The sequence below is a fragment of the Filicampus tigris genome, chromosome 6 (genome assembly GCF_054856515.1).
Source record: "Filicampus tigris isolate MCC_2025a chromosome 6, RoL_Ftig_1.0, whole genome shotgun sequence".
NCBI classification, from domain to species: Eukaryota; Metazoa; Chordata; class Actinopteri; order Syngnathiformes; family Syngnathidae; genus Filicampus; species Filicampus tigris.
In genome coordinates, this window is record NC_141222.1 from 117,250 (window position 1) to 135,000 (window position 17,751).

The 17,751-nt window shown below is 41.7% G+C and overlaps 1 protein-coding gene across 1 annotated transcript in view; it reads right to left on the reverse strand.

Annotated features, from left to right (window-relative positions):
* LOC147145412 (lysine-specific demethylase 2A-like) overlaps positions 1-17,751 on the reverse strand; it is a 180,966-nt gene that overhangs the window by 51,876 nt on the left and 111,339 nt on the right. The window contains exon 18 of the mRNA XM_086032833.1: positions 4,133-4,663. Within this exon, the coding sequence (XP_085888959.1) occupies positions 4,133-4,663 (531 nt within the window). The remainder of the gene's footprint in view (positions 1-4,132; positions 4,664-17,751) is intronic.

Here is a 17,751-nt window from a genome sequence, read left to right on the forward strand (position 1 = left end):
TGTTCAAGTACCCCAATGTGCAAGTACCCCAACATGCAAGTACCTCAACGTGGCCAGGGTTGCGAGGGCCCATAATAACTAGTCACAGCTCTAGTTACTACCATTATTATTATTAGGGCCTGCGCAGCGAATGCTGGAAACAGAGTTTTATTTAGCTGAAGTCCATGAAAAACGTATTCACCTGGTAAGGCAACGGCTGGGAGCAAACAGCCTGGATAACTGCAGCATACTCAGCTGGAGCATGTATGTCTTTGTGCCTCGGTTTCCTTTCTTTCACACAATGCACTGAATCACACTATATTTGTGTGTGGCCTCTTTCAAGGTACTTGTGTGTCAGTCTTCTGTTTTGCAGTCACAAACTTGAGGACATTGTTCAAGATGATGTATTAGTTCTGATAGCCACACCCATTGTTCCAGATAATGTACTCATCATAAATAGGTGTGCTTCAAGATAATTAACAATGCAAGTAACAAATCGATTGGCAGAAAGACCACCTTAAACCTCATGCCATAGGTAATTTGTTGCATCATGTGATATCCTGTCATAGATGGTAAAGTTATGCATACTGATCTTGGTCTTGAAATTAAGAGCAGAGGCTTGCAGATTGGGACACAGCAGGAGCCCCTGCAGATCCATGCACAACAAGGTCCTTTCACCTGGTGGAAGGTCTTCAGAAAGCCCTGTTCTTTGGACGTCACTGTCACTCTCGCAGTCTGCTTAGGTGTTTTCCCTCTGCTCCCCACCCACCTCAAATAAACCCACTGTTCTATTCCTGACGCTCAAATTCTTGCATTCACAAATTGAGAAAAGATGGAAACTGCCTTCCTGGATTATGCTGCAACTGTTCACATTTCTCAGTTCTTCTACTAATGACTCGACATAAATTTCCCTCTCTTTCCAATCAATTTTCTCCCACAAATACGAAAATAAAGAAAAAAACTCTCCTCTCTCTTTGATTCATCTAGTTGACTACACTTGATTTTGGAGGATTTGATATGACATGTCCATTTGTCTTGCCTCCTTCAACACAGTCTCTTCAATTTTTTCCCCATCCCAGGATTGGCTCTTCATTTGCCTCCTTTTCTAGATGTTGACATTCCAGGTCTCTGGGTTTGCCCTCCTCTTACTTCTCGGATTAGCCTTGCCACCTGAGGAGACTACTGAAACTGTTTCTCTTACCTAATTCAAAGAAAAACAAAGAAAATATGCATGTTCTGTGCATCTTTAAGCACATGTGAGACATAACACTTTCATTTGCGCAGAGCGTGTCTTTACTATTTATTACCACTTTAACCAATTAAGGCCTAACACGCCTGGCTCAGCAGTTCCCCAAAACCTAAGGTCGTCTTTGGAATTACCCTTGAAAACCTGTTTTCGCAGAATTTCTGCACCTACAAAATAATTAATATCCCAGCCCCTGTAGCAGACACAAACATAGTTCCAAAAAGAATTATAGAGCTTAAACGTGGCTTTCACAGAAACCCAAATTTATTAATCTTTCCTGTTTCAACTGAAGAGGTAAAAATAAAGTGTCGGTGCAAGAGAAGCACTACCTTTAACTGGAAAAAAAAATCGAGTGGTAATTAACATCCTCTTTTCTGTTCCAAAGACGTCGATATTGTCATTGTCTACAAACATATATCTTAACTACATATCACATTCGACTGGTTCTACTGGTTCAAAGTCCACAATCGCATCGTCGATATCACTGCCGTGACATATATCAGAGCTCCGGCGATCGATTGGGCTGCCATTACTGCTCGAAAAAATTCTGGATATCCTCAGACAACTCACGACACCATCACATGTCTATTCTGATTCATTTCATTGGTTAAGAGACCAAAAATTATTTCGGTTATGCGCTCCCGTCCTTAATGGGTTAACATATTGTCGCTGTCCTGTGAAAAACACTTACGTCCAATTTTGGAAACATTTTTAATTTTCACATTAGTGCGATGTCTCTTACACGGAAACACCATTCACGTAAAAATAAGGAAATTAAAAAAAAAAAAGAAAAAAAAAAGGACATACCGTATTTTCCGGACTATAAGCCGCACCCACTATATTTTTAGAGCATTTTGGAAAACATTAAATAAGCCACACCTTTATATAAGCCACACCTATCTATGTTGAAAACTTTTATATTTATATTCACTGCATTTAAAGAACGATTATGAACTGTAAATGTACATGAATGTACCTGAGCACATTCTTTCCCAACAGTGCCTTTTAACACTGCAGCAACGTTGCTGATTAAAACAGAAGAGAACCAAGAGAAAATAAACAGTACTTATCTTCATTTCACTGCCGACTGCCGCTCCAGTTTGTCAGCTAATGTCCACCAGACTCCACCATCTATTGATCTACTACATTCTACATATGCATATGTCTTGTTTTATGTTAATAAAGTCAGCCAATCTAACACACGACATGCTAAATCAACAATAGCATTTCACACTGAAACAGAACAGACATAACATCAGCCAATCGCATTCATGTGCACTTCAGGCACCTCTAGGAAAACATAAAATCAAAGCATTACAGCACATAATGCAATAACCTAGTCTATGGCGCCCTTGCCTGTTGAAATCCTCCACCTGCAGTCACATCCAGTTAATGGGAAATGTATTGTATTGAATTGTACTGTCATTCCGGGTAGAGCGGCCCGAGCGGTGGAAGAAAAATCCACAGAATAGCCCCACCAGACTATAAGCCGCATGGCTCAAATTCTAGGAAAAAGTTGCGGCTTATAGTCCGGAAAATATGGAAAGTGTTTTTCACAGGAAAGTGACAAAATCTTATTCTATAAAATGAAGAGGTTTCTTCCACCCTTTTTCATGTCTAATTTCCTGTCCACCCTCACTCTTCCACCGTTTTCTTCTTCACACGTCCCTTCCTTCCTCTCTTCCTTGACCTGAGCAAAACGTTAATTATATTTAAAAAAAATGTAAGCAAATACAATTACAAATGCTAAGTACATCTACATAAGTACAGTTAGAATTCAGGTGATTTAAAAAAAAAAAAAGCCAATTTACCTCGAGGACCCTTCTGCTCCTATTTGCTGAGTGAAAAATGTAGATAATTCAAACTACTGGTTATTTTTCAAATGTTTTGCATAATATAGTGTAAGGGTCTAAAAAGTCCATCGAAATGCAGTTTATGAGAGCAAATTTCAGTGTAAAAAATAACTTCATTTTCCAATTCCATAAGGACATAACTGGGAGAGTCATCTTTGTCTGTCTTCAGTGATTGTAAAGGCAACGATTTTATGACACTGAATGCAATATTGACAAAACAGTGTTGCAAAAACTTTGTATCAGCTGCATTGTCTGACAGCCCTCTTTCTCATCTCAACAAACTTGCCACTTGTATAGCCAATTTCTTTTCTCTCTACCTCAACAGAGACAGAGAGACATGTCTATCCAGAAAAGGAGAACACATTGGCAAATATCAAACTAATGATGTGAATGATTAAAATTTTATCTTGTCAGAATTCTAATGAACACATACACAACACAGTCGTGGGCATTGACGACAGTGATGTCCGACCTGGGCCGTGTTTACGTTACTGACATGGAATATCGTTTGGCATAAATGTAACATTACTAGAGGTTGACAGCAGGAAAAAAAAAATCCTATTTGACAATTTACAAGCATTTAGTATACTGACAAACTTCACCTTAACACTGAAAGATGTCAGCTTTGTTCCACTGAGAAGAAAGTGTAGGTGGCGTTCGAGCAGACACTGGAGTATTTTCCATTGGAGACGTGAATTTTGACTGACATCCAACTGAGATACCTTTTAAATAAATTACGTCATCTAACGCCTTTTCATTCATTGACAGACATTGAAGCTGAATACAGATATTGCATTAACTCATTCAGTACAATACTTTTTCAGACCCATTGTTAAATGACAAAAACGTCACTGGGATAGAATGAGTTAATGTAACAAAATGGACTTGTTTTTTTCACAGGACTGCGACGTTATGCAATATGAGGTGCCCTTTTTTAATTCAATTACTGAAATAAATGAAGCTTTCCACAATATTGTAATTTACTGAGATGAGCCTGATGAACTGACACTTGCTATTTGTTAGGAAAATAACACTTTGGGGTTTTTGTACCTACCAGATTTTTTATCAATCACAGTCGGCCGTTGTAGAGTCACAGTCAGGTAGGAGCCACAAAGAATGTCGTCATTCAGATCAGACATCAGGAGCACTGGAGGCTCTGGGTCAGAATCCCAGGGTCCTTCCTGCTCTTCTTCTTCTAGGTCCATGTCCTCATCCTCTGGGTCAAATTCCTGTTTCTCACTGTCCTCATCTTCCTCATCATCAGTCCTGGATGTCCTCCTACTCTGATGAGGACGCTGATCTTGGTCTCCATGCCCACTGTCATCATCTTCCTCACCATCGCCATCATCAGATTCCTCGGTAGAAGCACCTCTTTGCTGCATCCTTGAACCACCCTTTAATCTCATCCCTCTCCTCCTACCAGCTTTGATCTTGAGGATGGAAGTAGTGCCAGGAGTCACAGGGCCTTCCCTGCTTCCTCTGTGGATCGAGCCTCCTTTGTACAGTCCTCTCCTGTTGGTACGCAATCCCCTCCGGGAAGAGTGGCAGCCACCGGGCCGTGTCCTTATCTTTTTTCTCTGTGTAGCTGCAGACACAATTAGAATAATAGTTTTTTTTTCCATTTGGATTTGGAAAAGTGAAAACCATACAACATCATTTAACAACGCCAACCCGAGCTTTGCAAAACATATGCAAATCAGGTGACAAATACCCTTATTTCACAGTACAAAATGCATTGAGACTAAAGACAATTGTATATTTTTACAAATACAAATCTTACTGGAATGGTTGGGCAATTAACATTATTCTGTAACATTATCAACACCAATAACAGTATTTGTGTGCCTGCTACATTTCAAAAAATTCAAAATTGTCCAGGTCTACTATTATTGGTACAGAGAAAAATACATGTTTTGAGTTTTAAGTCCAATTGATACAACCATTTCAAACACAGAGTGTAAACAGTCAAAGTAGAGCTTTCATCTCCTTCAAGGATATCAGATCTCTTTTAATTTACTAGGAATACAGGGTGATTGAAAATTAACTCCTTGTTACTTATAGTTTAGTCCTATTACTGTAATATTTTTTCTTTTTTTTGTGTCCCATGATGTAGGGCAGGGGGTCTCCAAACTTTTTCCTGTGAGGGTCACATAACTTTTCCGTTCTCTGATGGGGACTCAGTTTGTAACAGAAAACGTGTGACGATCATAGTGGTGCCAAAACCTAAACATTTATTCTTTTACAGAAAGCCACAAATAAATATTAATAACCCTTTCCAACATATTCACAGAAAAAAGTCAGGAAATAACATTATTTGTGAAATAAGTAACCAAGTAACCTACAATGGGTTGAAGAAAAAAAAGTTAGGAAATATATTTATTTAATAAACGCTATTTATTAAATAAATAATAACTAGGCTTGGGCACTGTTTGAATTTGGATGATTCTGATACTCGTTCTTTGTGGGTGATCCCGGTTCTAACGATTCTCGATTCTGATTCTGAAAAAAAGGAGATATTTTTGGACAAATCCTATTTACTTCTCTGTTCTTTAATTTCATGAACGTTTTACTATTTGTGAACATTACTATGCATTACTCAAAGGGCTATTTTTAACCAGTATATTTATTTTTATTATATACTATTTTTCATAAGAGTGTTATTTTTGAGAGCCTCAAAAAATACAATAATGCAGCACAGTTAATGAATGCAACTGAACACCAATTGATGGGCTCACCTAATGTTTTTCTCTTTAAAACGAACAAACTATATGACAAACATGACACTGTATTTTAATGTCAAGCAAGGAAAATCAAATTTAAGCAGTCTACATAAAACAGCGTATTTTCCGGACTATACGTCGCTCCGGAGTACAAGTCGCACCAGCCATAAAATGCATAATACAGAAGAAAAAAACATATATAAGTCGCACTGGAGTATAAGTATAATTGGCCGTGGTCCTAAAAGGAGACGGATTTAGTCCTGCCGTGGCTGAGACCCCCATGCAGGCAGTGAGGCTTCCATGTGGTGAGTGTTTCGTTTCATTCCAAATATCGCTCAGCATGGGGGGGTGGCATTGTGCTAGTGAAAGTTTAGTCAGAATCGCAGACAACGCCCGTTTCAAATTAGAGGGGGACCGACCGATAGTTGTTACTATACGACCCACCCCCCCGCCCCGAAAAAAGGCGAATGATGGACGAAGGAAAGGTACAGATGCTGACAGATGCCGAATAATGATGCTCAATTTGTAGTAAAATGCCCTGCTCTGTTTGTGTGTTTATGTGTATGCTGCATCTGTTGTATCAATTTGTAGTAAAATGCCCTGCTCTGTTTGTGTGTTTATGTATATGCTGCATCTGTTGTATGTTAGCTAAATTTTATGTGCTTTTGTCTGTTGACTGGCTGTTTAAATTCCTGTTGAACTTGTTGTCTCAATGTTGGCATTAGACATACTGACTATGGGTCCGAATAATCCGCGCCAGTTCTTAGAAGGCAATGCAATTTCCGAGCTCGCCCGCCGGGCCGGGGAGATCATTGGGAAGGGCCGGGCGAACGTCCAGAGGTCCGCCCTTGCCGGCAGGTAGTGAGTGGAGGGGCTGACTGAGAGGAGCAGCCAGTGAGTATGAGCTGCCAAGGCGTGTAACTGCTTCACAGTTTCAGCGGCAGGAGGGGCTGTGTGCCGTGCACACACATATTCTATCCATCCTAATTCGTTTGTGCTTCATCCATGCGGCTAACAAGGAATCAAAATTTAGCACCGGCATTCTAAAATCTGAATGAGAGGGTGGAACAGAATGTCAAATTCTATGTGTGTATTACTCTCAATCGCGTGGCCAGACTGAGAAAAAAATCATAATGCGTCTCTGTTATTGTGCAGGGGGCTGGGCAAAATGTGAAGGCGAGCCGTAGTTTGGGGACCTCTGATGTAGGGGATTTGCCGTAACTTCCGGACAACAATGTGCACTTGATTAAAAGTCGCAACAGCTAAAGTTAGCCATAAAACAAATATATATACATATTGGCCGCTTCATTTTATTAACCGCGGGCCTCCATGTATTTGCAAAGATAGAGGCGGATTAAAAAAACACTGGTAACAGTACAGCCTCTCGTCGCATGAGGCAAATTCACCAACGAGCCTTTACAGTCTGCTTTGCGTGTTTGGGAGATGCCTGGGAGGTGTTGCTCCATGGCCAGAGTTACAGTCCTCGAGGCACTCGTTCCCAATGGTCATGAAACTCAACTGAAGATGCTTCTCTTTGCTCATAATTGCTCCGACACAGCCTCACACTGCTTCACACACACTTCGCCGCACTAGATGTACAAATGAGTGCCAGAGTCATCAAAGGGATAGATTCATCATCAAATTTGCAGACAATTCTATAATTGTGTCACTTTTAAACAATGATGACCTTGATCATGGTGCTGTTCTTAACACTTTTAGCGATTGGTGCGGTCATTCCTTTTTAGAAAACAATGTTTCTAAATCAAAGGAGATGGTCATTGATTTTAGACAGAAGTCTTCCCCTCTCCACCCTGTTCTTATTCATGGACAGCCTGTGCAGGTAGTGGAAAAATACAAATATTTAGGGATAACTCTTGACACCAAGCTATATTTCGATTCGCATATCTATTCGGTTTGTGCTAAAACCCATCAGCGAATGCACTTTTATAGGAAGCTGAGAGGTTTTAATGTTGATCCTGTTTTCATGAAAATGTTTTATTCTTGTTTTATTGAGTCAGTTTTAACATTTACTTTTATATGCTGGTTTGGATCCCTGACTTGTAAAAACAAAAAGTGCTTGCAACATATCGTTAAGGTATGCAGCAAGATCGGAGGCCTGAATCTCCAAGGACTTTCCTTGCTCTACCGAGCAAGAGTAGCAGCAAAGGCCCATTCTATCCTCGCAGACGGCCGTTATCCTCTGTCTGCTGAATATAAACTGTTGCCATCAGAGCGCAGATACCGTATGACCAAGTGCAGGACAAACAGATTTAAGAACTCATTGATACCGGTTTCCATTGCTCTTTTATATAACATGGCATAACATTGTATTCCTTGTATACGGTTGTGTGTGAGTGGATTTTTGATGTGTTCTTGAGTTGACTGCTGGCTGCAAAGCAAATTGCCCCTCGGGAAATTAAAGTTTACCTTGACCTTGAAGGTTCAAAGCATGGGAAAAAAATAGCAGCTTGTCGTCTGGAAAGTAAGTTAAATTTATATTACTGCTTTCTTTTCAGATTGATTATTTGGTCTCATTATCATTATTTATTATTGTACTGCTTTTTATTATAGTACATCCGCCTCACAGTGCAGAGGTCGTGGGTTGATAGTGTGCAGCTCCATGAGCCAGGAGAAATAAAAACGCATCCGGTCAAATATTAAGAAGATGGCTGTATGTTTCGAACCAAAAGACAGACAAAAAGGTGTTGAGACACCGCCAAGTGGTAATACACAGTGGCGCTTATAAGTAAGCGTTATCTTACTTTTTCAAACGGGTGGCCTGTGTGATGTTCCAAACTGGATTGGGTAAACTTTAATTTTGTACATGTATGTTTTATTTGTAAATGCAGCAAATCTATTATATACACCTAAATAAAAATATAATTTAATTTAATTTATAAAATGTTCAAGGTAATTTACTTTTATTGTTAATGCAGTTGCCAAAGGCACCAGAGAGTAGCGATGTTGCATTTGTGTTGGAGTTGAACTGTGTATGTGTAAAGGAAGTGACGAGTCACGGCGGCTTTTTAAGAACGTGATATGCACCGTCCGCAACAGTCTGTTACACACCGGCACTTATCGTCGGATCACAAAATGGAAGATATAAAGGCTCATTGAAGAAAGCATAAACAACTGTTCAAGGTAATATCCTTTTACCAGTATCGTGTCATGTTCTTTGTTCACACATTTTTCTAACCTTTCATGCGGCTAACAGTTGCTCATTATATACCCTCTCAGAGAATTATTAACACTGCAGACATCAGATAGTCATTCTATTAGCACCCTTGGTAAGCGGAATAAGATAACATCAGAGAAAATACCTTACCAATGATATAATGTATGTTTTATTTTTGTAGCTTTACTGTATTGTCTGTAAATATTTGAGATAGCATATAAGTAGAAACTTTTAATCTCCTTCAATATATATTTGTTGTGAATCTAGACAGGCACAAGTATACTGAGACACAATTGTTTGTCTAGTTTTCACGGTGCCTACCGGAGAAGGAGAGAATGGAGAGTGGAGAGAAATAAAAGTAACTGGAGCATCAGTCGAGACTACGTCATATTTTTCAACCAAGGGGTCAGCTACATTATTTACTTATCCGTCTATATGTTGAGTGAGTGATTCAAGAAGTGCAGTCCATGTTTACATATGTTTCATGAAATAAAGTGACATGTAGGAAGTGGTAAAGGCACAGGATTATTATTTATTGGTCTACAAAAGAAATTGAGTGAATAACCCATTAAGCCCGGGAGCGCATAACCACATTTCTACCACTAGAGCCGGGAGCGCTGTTGCGTCTTTCGACCTTTCAAACCGGGAGAGCGAATACATCGCTGTCCTTTTTTAATCCAATTATCCGTCTCTTAACCAATTTAATGCATCAGAATATACGCATGACGGCGTTGCGAGACCGCAGAGGATGTCGTGGAATTTCTTTGAGACGGCGTTCAAAGAGAAAAAGGAAAGAGGATGCCTGTGGATTAGCCGCGGTTCTCAAGAGGCAAGTCTAACAAGCGTCACATGCCAAAAGTCACGCATCGAGACTCCTCCCTGACAGTAGCGAAGGTACGTTGCTAACTGCTCGCGATCAAAACATCTCGTCCTTCAGTCACATGCTTGCCATTATTCTGCAATACATTTGCTGCGAGTACTGTGTGTATAGATCATGCACCGGCGTGTAGATGTGGAAAAAAAATATGTAACGCTGAACAGGGAGTGCCGGAAGAGTTGTCGGAACGTGATCGCGGCCAAACTGCACAGCTTAAATCACCCAGTCAAACATTTGTGGAAATGTGAACATTTCAAAATGTCTATAAAGCAGGGCTAAAAATTTTAATCGAGTTAATCACAGTTTAAAAAATAATTAATCGTAATTCACTGTAATTTGAACTATCGCTAAAATATTTTTCTGTAAATTGTTCTTGGAATGGAAAGATAAGACAAAAGATGGATATATACATTCAACATACTGTTCATATGTAATGTATTTTTTGTTACACCAATACATCCTCATGAGATGAAAATTATTTTTCTTTTATTAAAATGAACATTCTTTCTGTATTAGACAGTATTTTTATTCACTACAAAAACACAAAAGGGCCTCAGAACAGTGACAGAAATATTTCAAATGTGTGCAAACAAAGTGTGTGTGTGTGGGGGTGTGTGCGTGTGTGTGTGGATGCGTGTGTGTGTAATGTTCACATTTATATGTGGCCCTTGTAATATTCGTAGAGTTTTTTTTTTCGAGTGGTCCCTGAAGTGCACACAAATATGATTGGCTCATATGACAGGAGTGTTATGTTCTGTTTAGCATGTCATGTGTTAGATTAACTGATTTTATTAACGCAAAACAAGACAGCCCTCTTCTCGACTCCTCAGTCGCTGAGGCAAACCAATTTATTCACATTTCTGAGATTTAAAACTGCCCTACTCTTTCAAAATGCAGCTTTATATTCTTAGAGTTTGTGTTTTCCGTGTGGTCCATGGAGTGCACATGAATGTGATTGGCTCATAATGCTGTGCTATGCCGTGGTTGGTATCAAGACGTCGTGTGTTAGTCCTTTAAACTGACTTTATTAACACAAAACAATACAGCCCTCTTCTCTATTCATCCTCAGTCACTGAGGCAAACCAATTTATTCATATTTTTTAGATTTAAAGCTGCCCTCTTCTTTCGAAATGCTTCTTTATACTCGTGCAGGCGACACGCGTCCGCTCTGCTGCTCACTGCACTTCAGATTGGGATTATGCATAGGCGGTCATTCATGTGTTAAATGTGTAAAATATTTTGATGCGATCATTACAAAATTTACTTACCACCCGATAACGCGATAAATTTGACAGCACTAGTATAAAGTACAGGAGATTCTGGCATGTGTGTGTTGAGGAAAGGTTAAACGCTTTTTCCGATGCGTGAGGGTATACTGGAGAAATAAAAATATTCTTGAGTAATTGTATATAATTCTACAATTCCCAGATTGTGTTTAGAGCAAGAAGGTATTTCTCACTGCTGTTGGCTGAGCAAAAAAATGTGGTAAAAAAAATCAACACACTGCAGGAATAAAAAAATATATAATTTGTGGTAATTATTTATTTTTCTATAATTGATAGGCTGGCATCCAGCCAGCTTGATGCCAAAAGAGTTGCTGTAGAGTTGGACTCTGACTGTCCTGTTGACTGTTGGCAGCTATGTTTTACAGACAAGATACTCCAACATATTGTGGATGAGTCACACGTACTTTTACATTTTACACTTTTTTTTTCAAATGTATAAATTTTAAATCATTATAATTGGGGAGAACAAATACATACGCACCCACACCCACACGCACACTCACCTACACCCACACACCCACACCCACACCCACACGCACACACACACACACCCCCCCCCCCCCCACACACACACACACACACACAAACGTCGCGCGGACTGGGCATGCACGCATGTACATATTGCACACGGATGCGCGGACATGCACATGTACATATTTGCATACAGTTTGAAGTTCATATGGTTAGGTCAAATTTGAAAATTGTAAATACTGTATTGAAACTTGCAAATAAATTTTGTCATCAAAAACATTTAGTCAGTGTTGGTTATGTTGTTGTAAAGTTTAGATGTTTGCGGTGCCAGAAAATCAAAAAAATATTAGTGTCAAAGTCAAAGTTCAGTTTGAAATGAAGCTTTTCAGAAAAAGCTAATTTTCTCAGTTTTCAGTTCAGGAAAGGAAAAATTGGTGAAACTTGGCAATGTTCTACTGCCGATTACACAAGAACGGAGAAAGGTACAAAGTAACATTTTTCTTTCCTAATCAAAGAAGATAGTCTAATATTTCTTTTGGCAGGTTGCGTGTTCATATAACTGTCAAACAATATTCTGTGGGCCTTGAAAGATCAGTGAAAATCCTTCAAAACGGCTGGCAAGGTGGAGGTGGTTGCCCTGAAATGGCTGGCAGTGAATGAGTTAATTGTCGAAAAAATACATTCGAAAAGGACCTTGAAAAAAAACATTCACAACACATATCGCAAACGATGGGTGTGGGGGGTGTGTGGGGGGGGGATCGCAATATATTATTTTACATCATCATTCAGCCCTACTTAGGACATAATTGTGGGTCCCTTCATTCTTTGCGATACCATTAATTCTCAACGATAACTCACCATGCTGAGAGATAAAATCTGGCCAATTACCAATAATTGAGAAAATAATGAAGATTTGATTTTCATGCAAGGCCAGGAGCAGCGACTGCCGCAAGGTCCCTATTGTTTTTGTTAAATTTTTAGTAATTTTTCTTCGTATCATTATTATTATATTATTTTCCTGCTGATTAATCATATTTTTAGGGACCCAAACCTGTACGAAAACTTTAATTTTGACACTCATTGGGCCAGGTGAAGATTTTGATACTTTAAAGCGGAAATCAACCCAAACATATTTTTTTCAAGAATATGTTCCCAGCAGGCCCACTAGTAGAACAACATTCTGATTCATATTGCGTTTGTGGAATATGAGTTAAGCAGCAATATCCACGCCATCTCAGGCCATTTTGTCATTTCTGTCGACTGAAAATGACATCACAACTACTCAGGGCTCAGATCACGACCAATCACAGCTGACATGTTTTTTGAAGCTGAGCCGTGAAAAGTTGAAGGCACATGAAACAGCCAGCCCAAGACCTACAAAAAGTCCCTGAAGCCCTACAATTTAACGTGTAAACTTTGTCAAAAGTTAAACCATTACATTTTTTTTGTCACCCTGTTAAATTAAGACTTGCAAACGTTTATGCACTTTTGACCTCTTCAGTTTGAGTTAAATTAAATTATTACTTAAGTTTTTGATCGTGAGTTAGTTGCTCAAGTATAACAATTAGGGCTGTCAAAATTAAAGTATTAACTATGGCGATGAATTTAAATATCATAACGCACACACAAAAAAAAAATGTTTAACTCAGTATTATTTACTTCCTGTCACAAAGACAGACTTTTACGTAGTTTTACTTTAAAAAAAAGTTGCTTGACGGCTCATTGGAGAAATCCAAAATAATTTGCACACTTTGCAGCCAAATTTAAATTAGTTGTACGTCTTTAGTGTATCGTTCAACTGTTGTATTTTACAGGAAAAGAATTGTATTCAAGGATCAAAGAAAGCTATTAGAACAGTCTTTGAATCCAAAATTTATTGAATTTATTTTTTTTCCACATGAATTCAAATATTTTACTCAAGTAAATAATGGTTCAAAGCGTCGTAAAAAATTGAAAAATATGATTAATTGCGGGTGGTCGACTGTTTAGCACGTCCGCCTCACAGTTCAGAGGTCGTGGGTTTGATCCCGGCTCCGGCCTCCCTGTGTGGAGTTTGCATGTTCTCCCCGTGCCTGCGTGGGTTTTCTCCGGGTACTCCGGTTTCCTCCCACATTCCAAAAACATGCATGGTAAATTGATTGGACTCTCTAAATTGCCCCTAGGTGTGATTGTGAGTGCGGATGTTTGTCTCTGTGTGCCCTGCGATTGGCTGGCAACCAATTCAGGGTGTCCCCCGCCTACTGCCCGAAGACAGCTGGGATAGGCTCCAGCATGCCCCGCGGCCCTTGTGAGGATAAGCGGTATCGATAATGGATGGACGGATGATTAATCGTGATTAATTATGGAACATTTTGTGATTCATTTTGTTAAGAAAAAAAATCGTTTGACATCACTACTAACATCCATCCATTATCTGTACCGCTTCTCCTCACAAGGGTCGCGGGGCGTGCTGGAGCCTATCCCAGCTGTCTTTGGGCAGTAGGCGGGGAACACCCTGAACTGGTATATACATGTGTATATACACATGTGTATACACACCAACCTACATCTACATAAAAAATATGAGGAACACTCATTTCGGCCTGTACATAGTACAGAGGAAAAAATACTCTAAGTGACAGTGCTGCAGTGCTGTAGTGAAATGTAAGGAACAGCATTGGATAAAAATAAAACTAGACTAACAGTAGTGGGGAATGTTGAGTATTGCACGGTATTACAGTAGTGGGGAATATTGGGTATTGCACGATACGAGCTCAGGTGCAGGACTGCACAATTGCACTAATGACCGCCAGTTTGTAGAGACTACACAATGTTCTTGTTAAAGAGTCTGACAGCAGCAGGCAAGAAGGAACGGCGGAATCTCTCCTTTGCACAGCGAGGGTGTAACAGTCTGTCACTGAAGGTGCTGTGGAGTGCTGTTAGGGTGCCCTGGAGGGGGTGGTCCGGGTTGCCCAGCATTGATGACAGCTTGGCCAACATCCTCCTGTCCCCCACCGAGTCCACAGAGTCCAGGGAGCAGCCCAGGACAGTGAGCCCTTGACCAGTTTGTCCAGCCGCTTCTTGTCCCGGGCCGAGACGCCGCCTGCCCAGGTGACCACTCCCTGGAAGATGACCGATGCAACCGCCGAGTCATAAAAGTTCCTGAGGAGTGTCCCCTGAACCCCAAAAGACCTCAGTCTCCTGAGTAGGAAGAGTCTGCTCTGACTCTTCCTATAGAGGGCGTCTGTGTTGTCGCACCAGTCCAGTTTATTGTTCAGATGAACACCCAGGTACTTGTAAGTTGAGACTCTCTCAACATCTGTTCCCCGGATGTTCACTGGTGCAGGTGAAGAGTGCTGGCGCCTACCGAAATCCACCACCATTTCTTTGGATTTCCCCGCATTGATCAGGAGGCGGTTCTGCTGGCACCAGTCCACAAAACCCTGAGTAAGTTCTCTGTACTCCCGATCATCTCCGCCTGTGATGAGGCCGACAATCGCAGAGTCGTCAGAGAACTTCTGCAGGTGACAGGTAGGGGTGTTGTAGTTGAAGTCCGAGGTGTAGAGGGTGAACAGGAAGGGAGCCAAGACAGTTCCCTGTGGGGCCCCCGTGCTGCAGAGGAGCACGTCAGACACACAGTCCTGTGTCCTCACATACTGTGGCCGGTTTGTGAGGTAGTCCTGGATCCATGTGGTGAGGGTGTGCGCCACCCCCGCCCGCTCCAGCTTGTCTCCCAGTAGGGTGGGCTGGATGGTGTTGAAAGCACTGGAGAAATCAAAGAACATGATCCTCACAGTGCTCCCCGCCTTCTCCAGGTGGGAGAGTGAAGTGTGGAGGAGGTAGATGATGGCATCATCCACACTGATGCCAGGCTGGTATGCGAACTGGAGTGGGTCCATTGAGGAGCTCACCAGGGGGCGCAGGTGGACAAGGACCAGTCTCTCCAGGGTCTTCATCAGGTGAGACGTCAGCGCCACTGGTCTGAAGCTGTTGAGCTCCTTCGGGTGGGGGGTCTTTGGCACCGGGACCAGGCATGATGTTTTCCATAGCTGGGGGACCCTGCCCAGCTTCAGGCTCAGGTTGAACATGTGCTGGACAATTCCACACAGCTGGTCTGCGCAGGATTTGAGGAGCTGGGGGCTGATGCCATCTGGACCCGCTGCCTTCCTCGCCTTCATCTTCTTCAGCTGGTTCCTCACCTGAGATGTTGTGAAGGCCAAGGCTGGACAGGAAGGAGTGGTGGCTATCTGGTGTAGCTGGGAGCTGGAGACTGTGGAGAAAAGAGGGGAGGGGGTGACACGCCCAGCAGGAGGAGTAGGTGGAGACTGCAGCAGGAGAGACTGAGTGGAGGCAGGCATCTGATCGAACCTATTGAAAAAGAGATTTAGCTCATTTGCCCACTGCAGGTCCCCCCCAGTCCGGGTCTTGGGTTGTCCGTGGCCTGAGATGGTCTTCAGGCCCCTCCAGACTCCCCTGGCGTTATTCTGCAGCAGCTGCTCCTCCATCCTCTTCCTGTAGGACCTTTTCCCCTCTCTGATCCTCCTCCTCAGCTGGCGCTGCACAGTCCTCCGCTCCTCTATGTTGCCTGACGCAAAAGCCCTCCTCTTCTCCTTCAGGAGAGCTTTTATGTCTGGTGTAATCCAGGGTTTGTTGTTGGAGAAACACCTTACTGTCCTGGTGGGTATGGTGTTCTCCATGCAGAAATTTATATAGTCTGTAACAGTGTCCGTTAGACTACTACTGTCTTCCCCATGAGCATCGCTGAATACTTCCCACACAGTTGTGCTGAAGCAGTCCTTTAAGGCCTCCTCGGCCTCTCCAGACCATCTCTGAACCGTGCGGGTCACAGCTGGCTGCCTGCGGACCAGAGGTTTGTACACAGACTGGAGAGCCACCAGGTTGTGATCAGCTTTGCCCAGCGCGGGGAGGGGCAGTGATGTGTATGCCTCCTTGGTGTTGGCATAGAAAAGGTCCAGTGTTTTATTGTCTCTGGTGTGGCAGGTGACATACTGTGTGAATGAAGGCAGAGAGGAGGAAGGGGAGGCATGATTGAAGTCACCAGAGATGAGTACCAGGGCATTTGGGTGCTGTGTTTGTAGCCTGCTCACTGCAGCAGTCAAGACATCACAGGCTGTGTCGCTGCTGGCAGCTGGTGGGACGTAGACGGTCACCGCGATCACGTGACTAAACTCTCGCGGGATGTAGAATGGCCTCATGCCAACAGCTAGCAGCTCAATATCCCTGCTGCAAAGCTGCTCCTTAATCGTGATGTGCCCAGGATTACATCTGATGGATTTAATTTTTAAAGGATTCCAATTACAATGTGCCAATATCCCAACGTGCCAGTACCCGTACATTGCCAGGCCTGCAACGGCAAGTGCGTTTTATAGCTGCTCACAGCTATAGTTGTTTTTTATTTTTCAATACACGTCATTATATTTTTCAATATTTTTGGTAGGTTTTTTTTTTGTTGTTGAAATATTTGGATTGTTTTTCTCATGAAAAATTAATCGAAGAAAAAAAAAAAGGTCACTTAGTATTGTGTAATAAAGTACAATTACCCAAAACGATGTTCCTTCTTTTGTCCAACCGTACAACAACATCGAAATAAGTCAGTGTTCCCACGCCATGTTAATACTTGGGCGCACCGCCCAAGTAAACAGGCGGCTGCCCAAGAAGTTTTCAAGAGAATTTAATAAAAATATTTTTTAAAAATAATAAAAAATCCCCCCTCCAAAAAAAAAAAAAAAGGGTCGCGACCGTAGATACCGCATGTAACGTTAATTCACCGCCACTATTAGTGGCCTGCTCCTGTGGGCAGGTGCATCATCTCCTCCAATGTGACAAATAACCAACCCCACTAACAAGAAGCGTTTTCACCGCGGAGGCGAACGAGGAGTCGCTAAGTGTGCTAATCGCTAAATTGAAATGCAGAGTCGAGAATAGCAAAAATAAGTGCTTATGTACAGTAGACTTTTTACTGAAGCCTGACTAGAACTGCGTGAGGGTGGAGATCCACCCGTTATGAACAGAAATGTTGTATTACAGTCCACACTTATCTGGACAAAAAATAAGGCGAGGACTACACTAGCAATTTAGCACACGTTTTAACACTGGCCGGAACTCGCCAACAGCATAAATAACCCAATCACAAATATTCTCGTT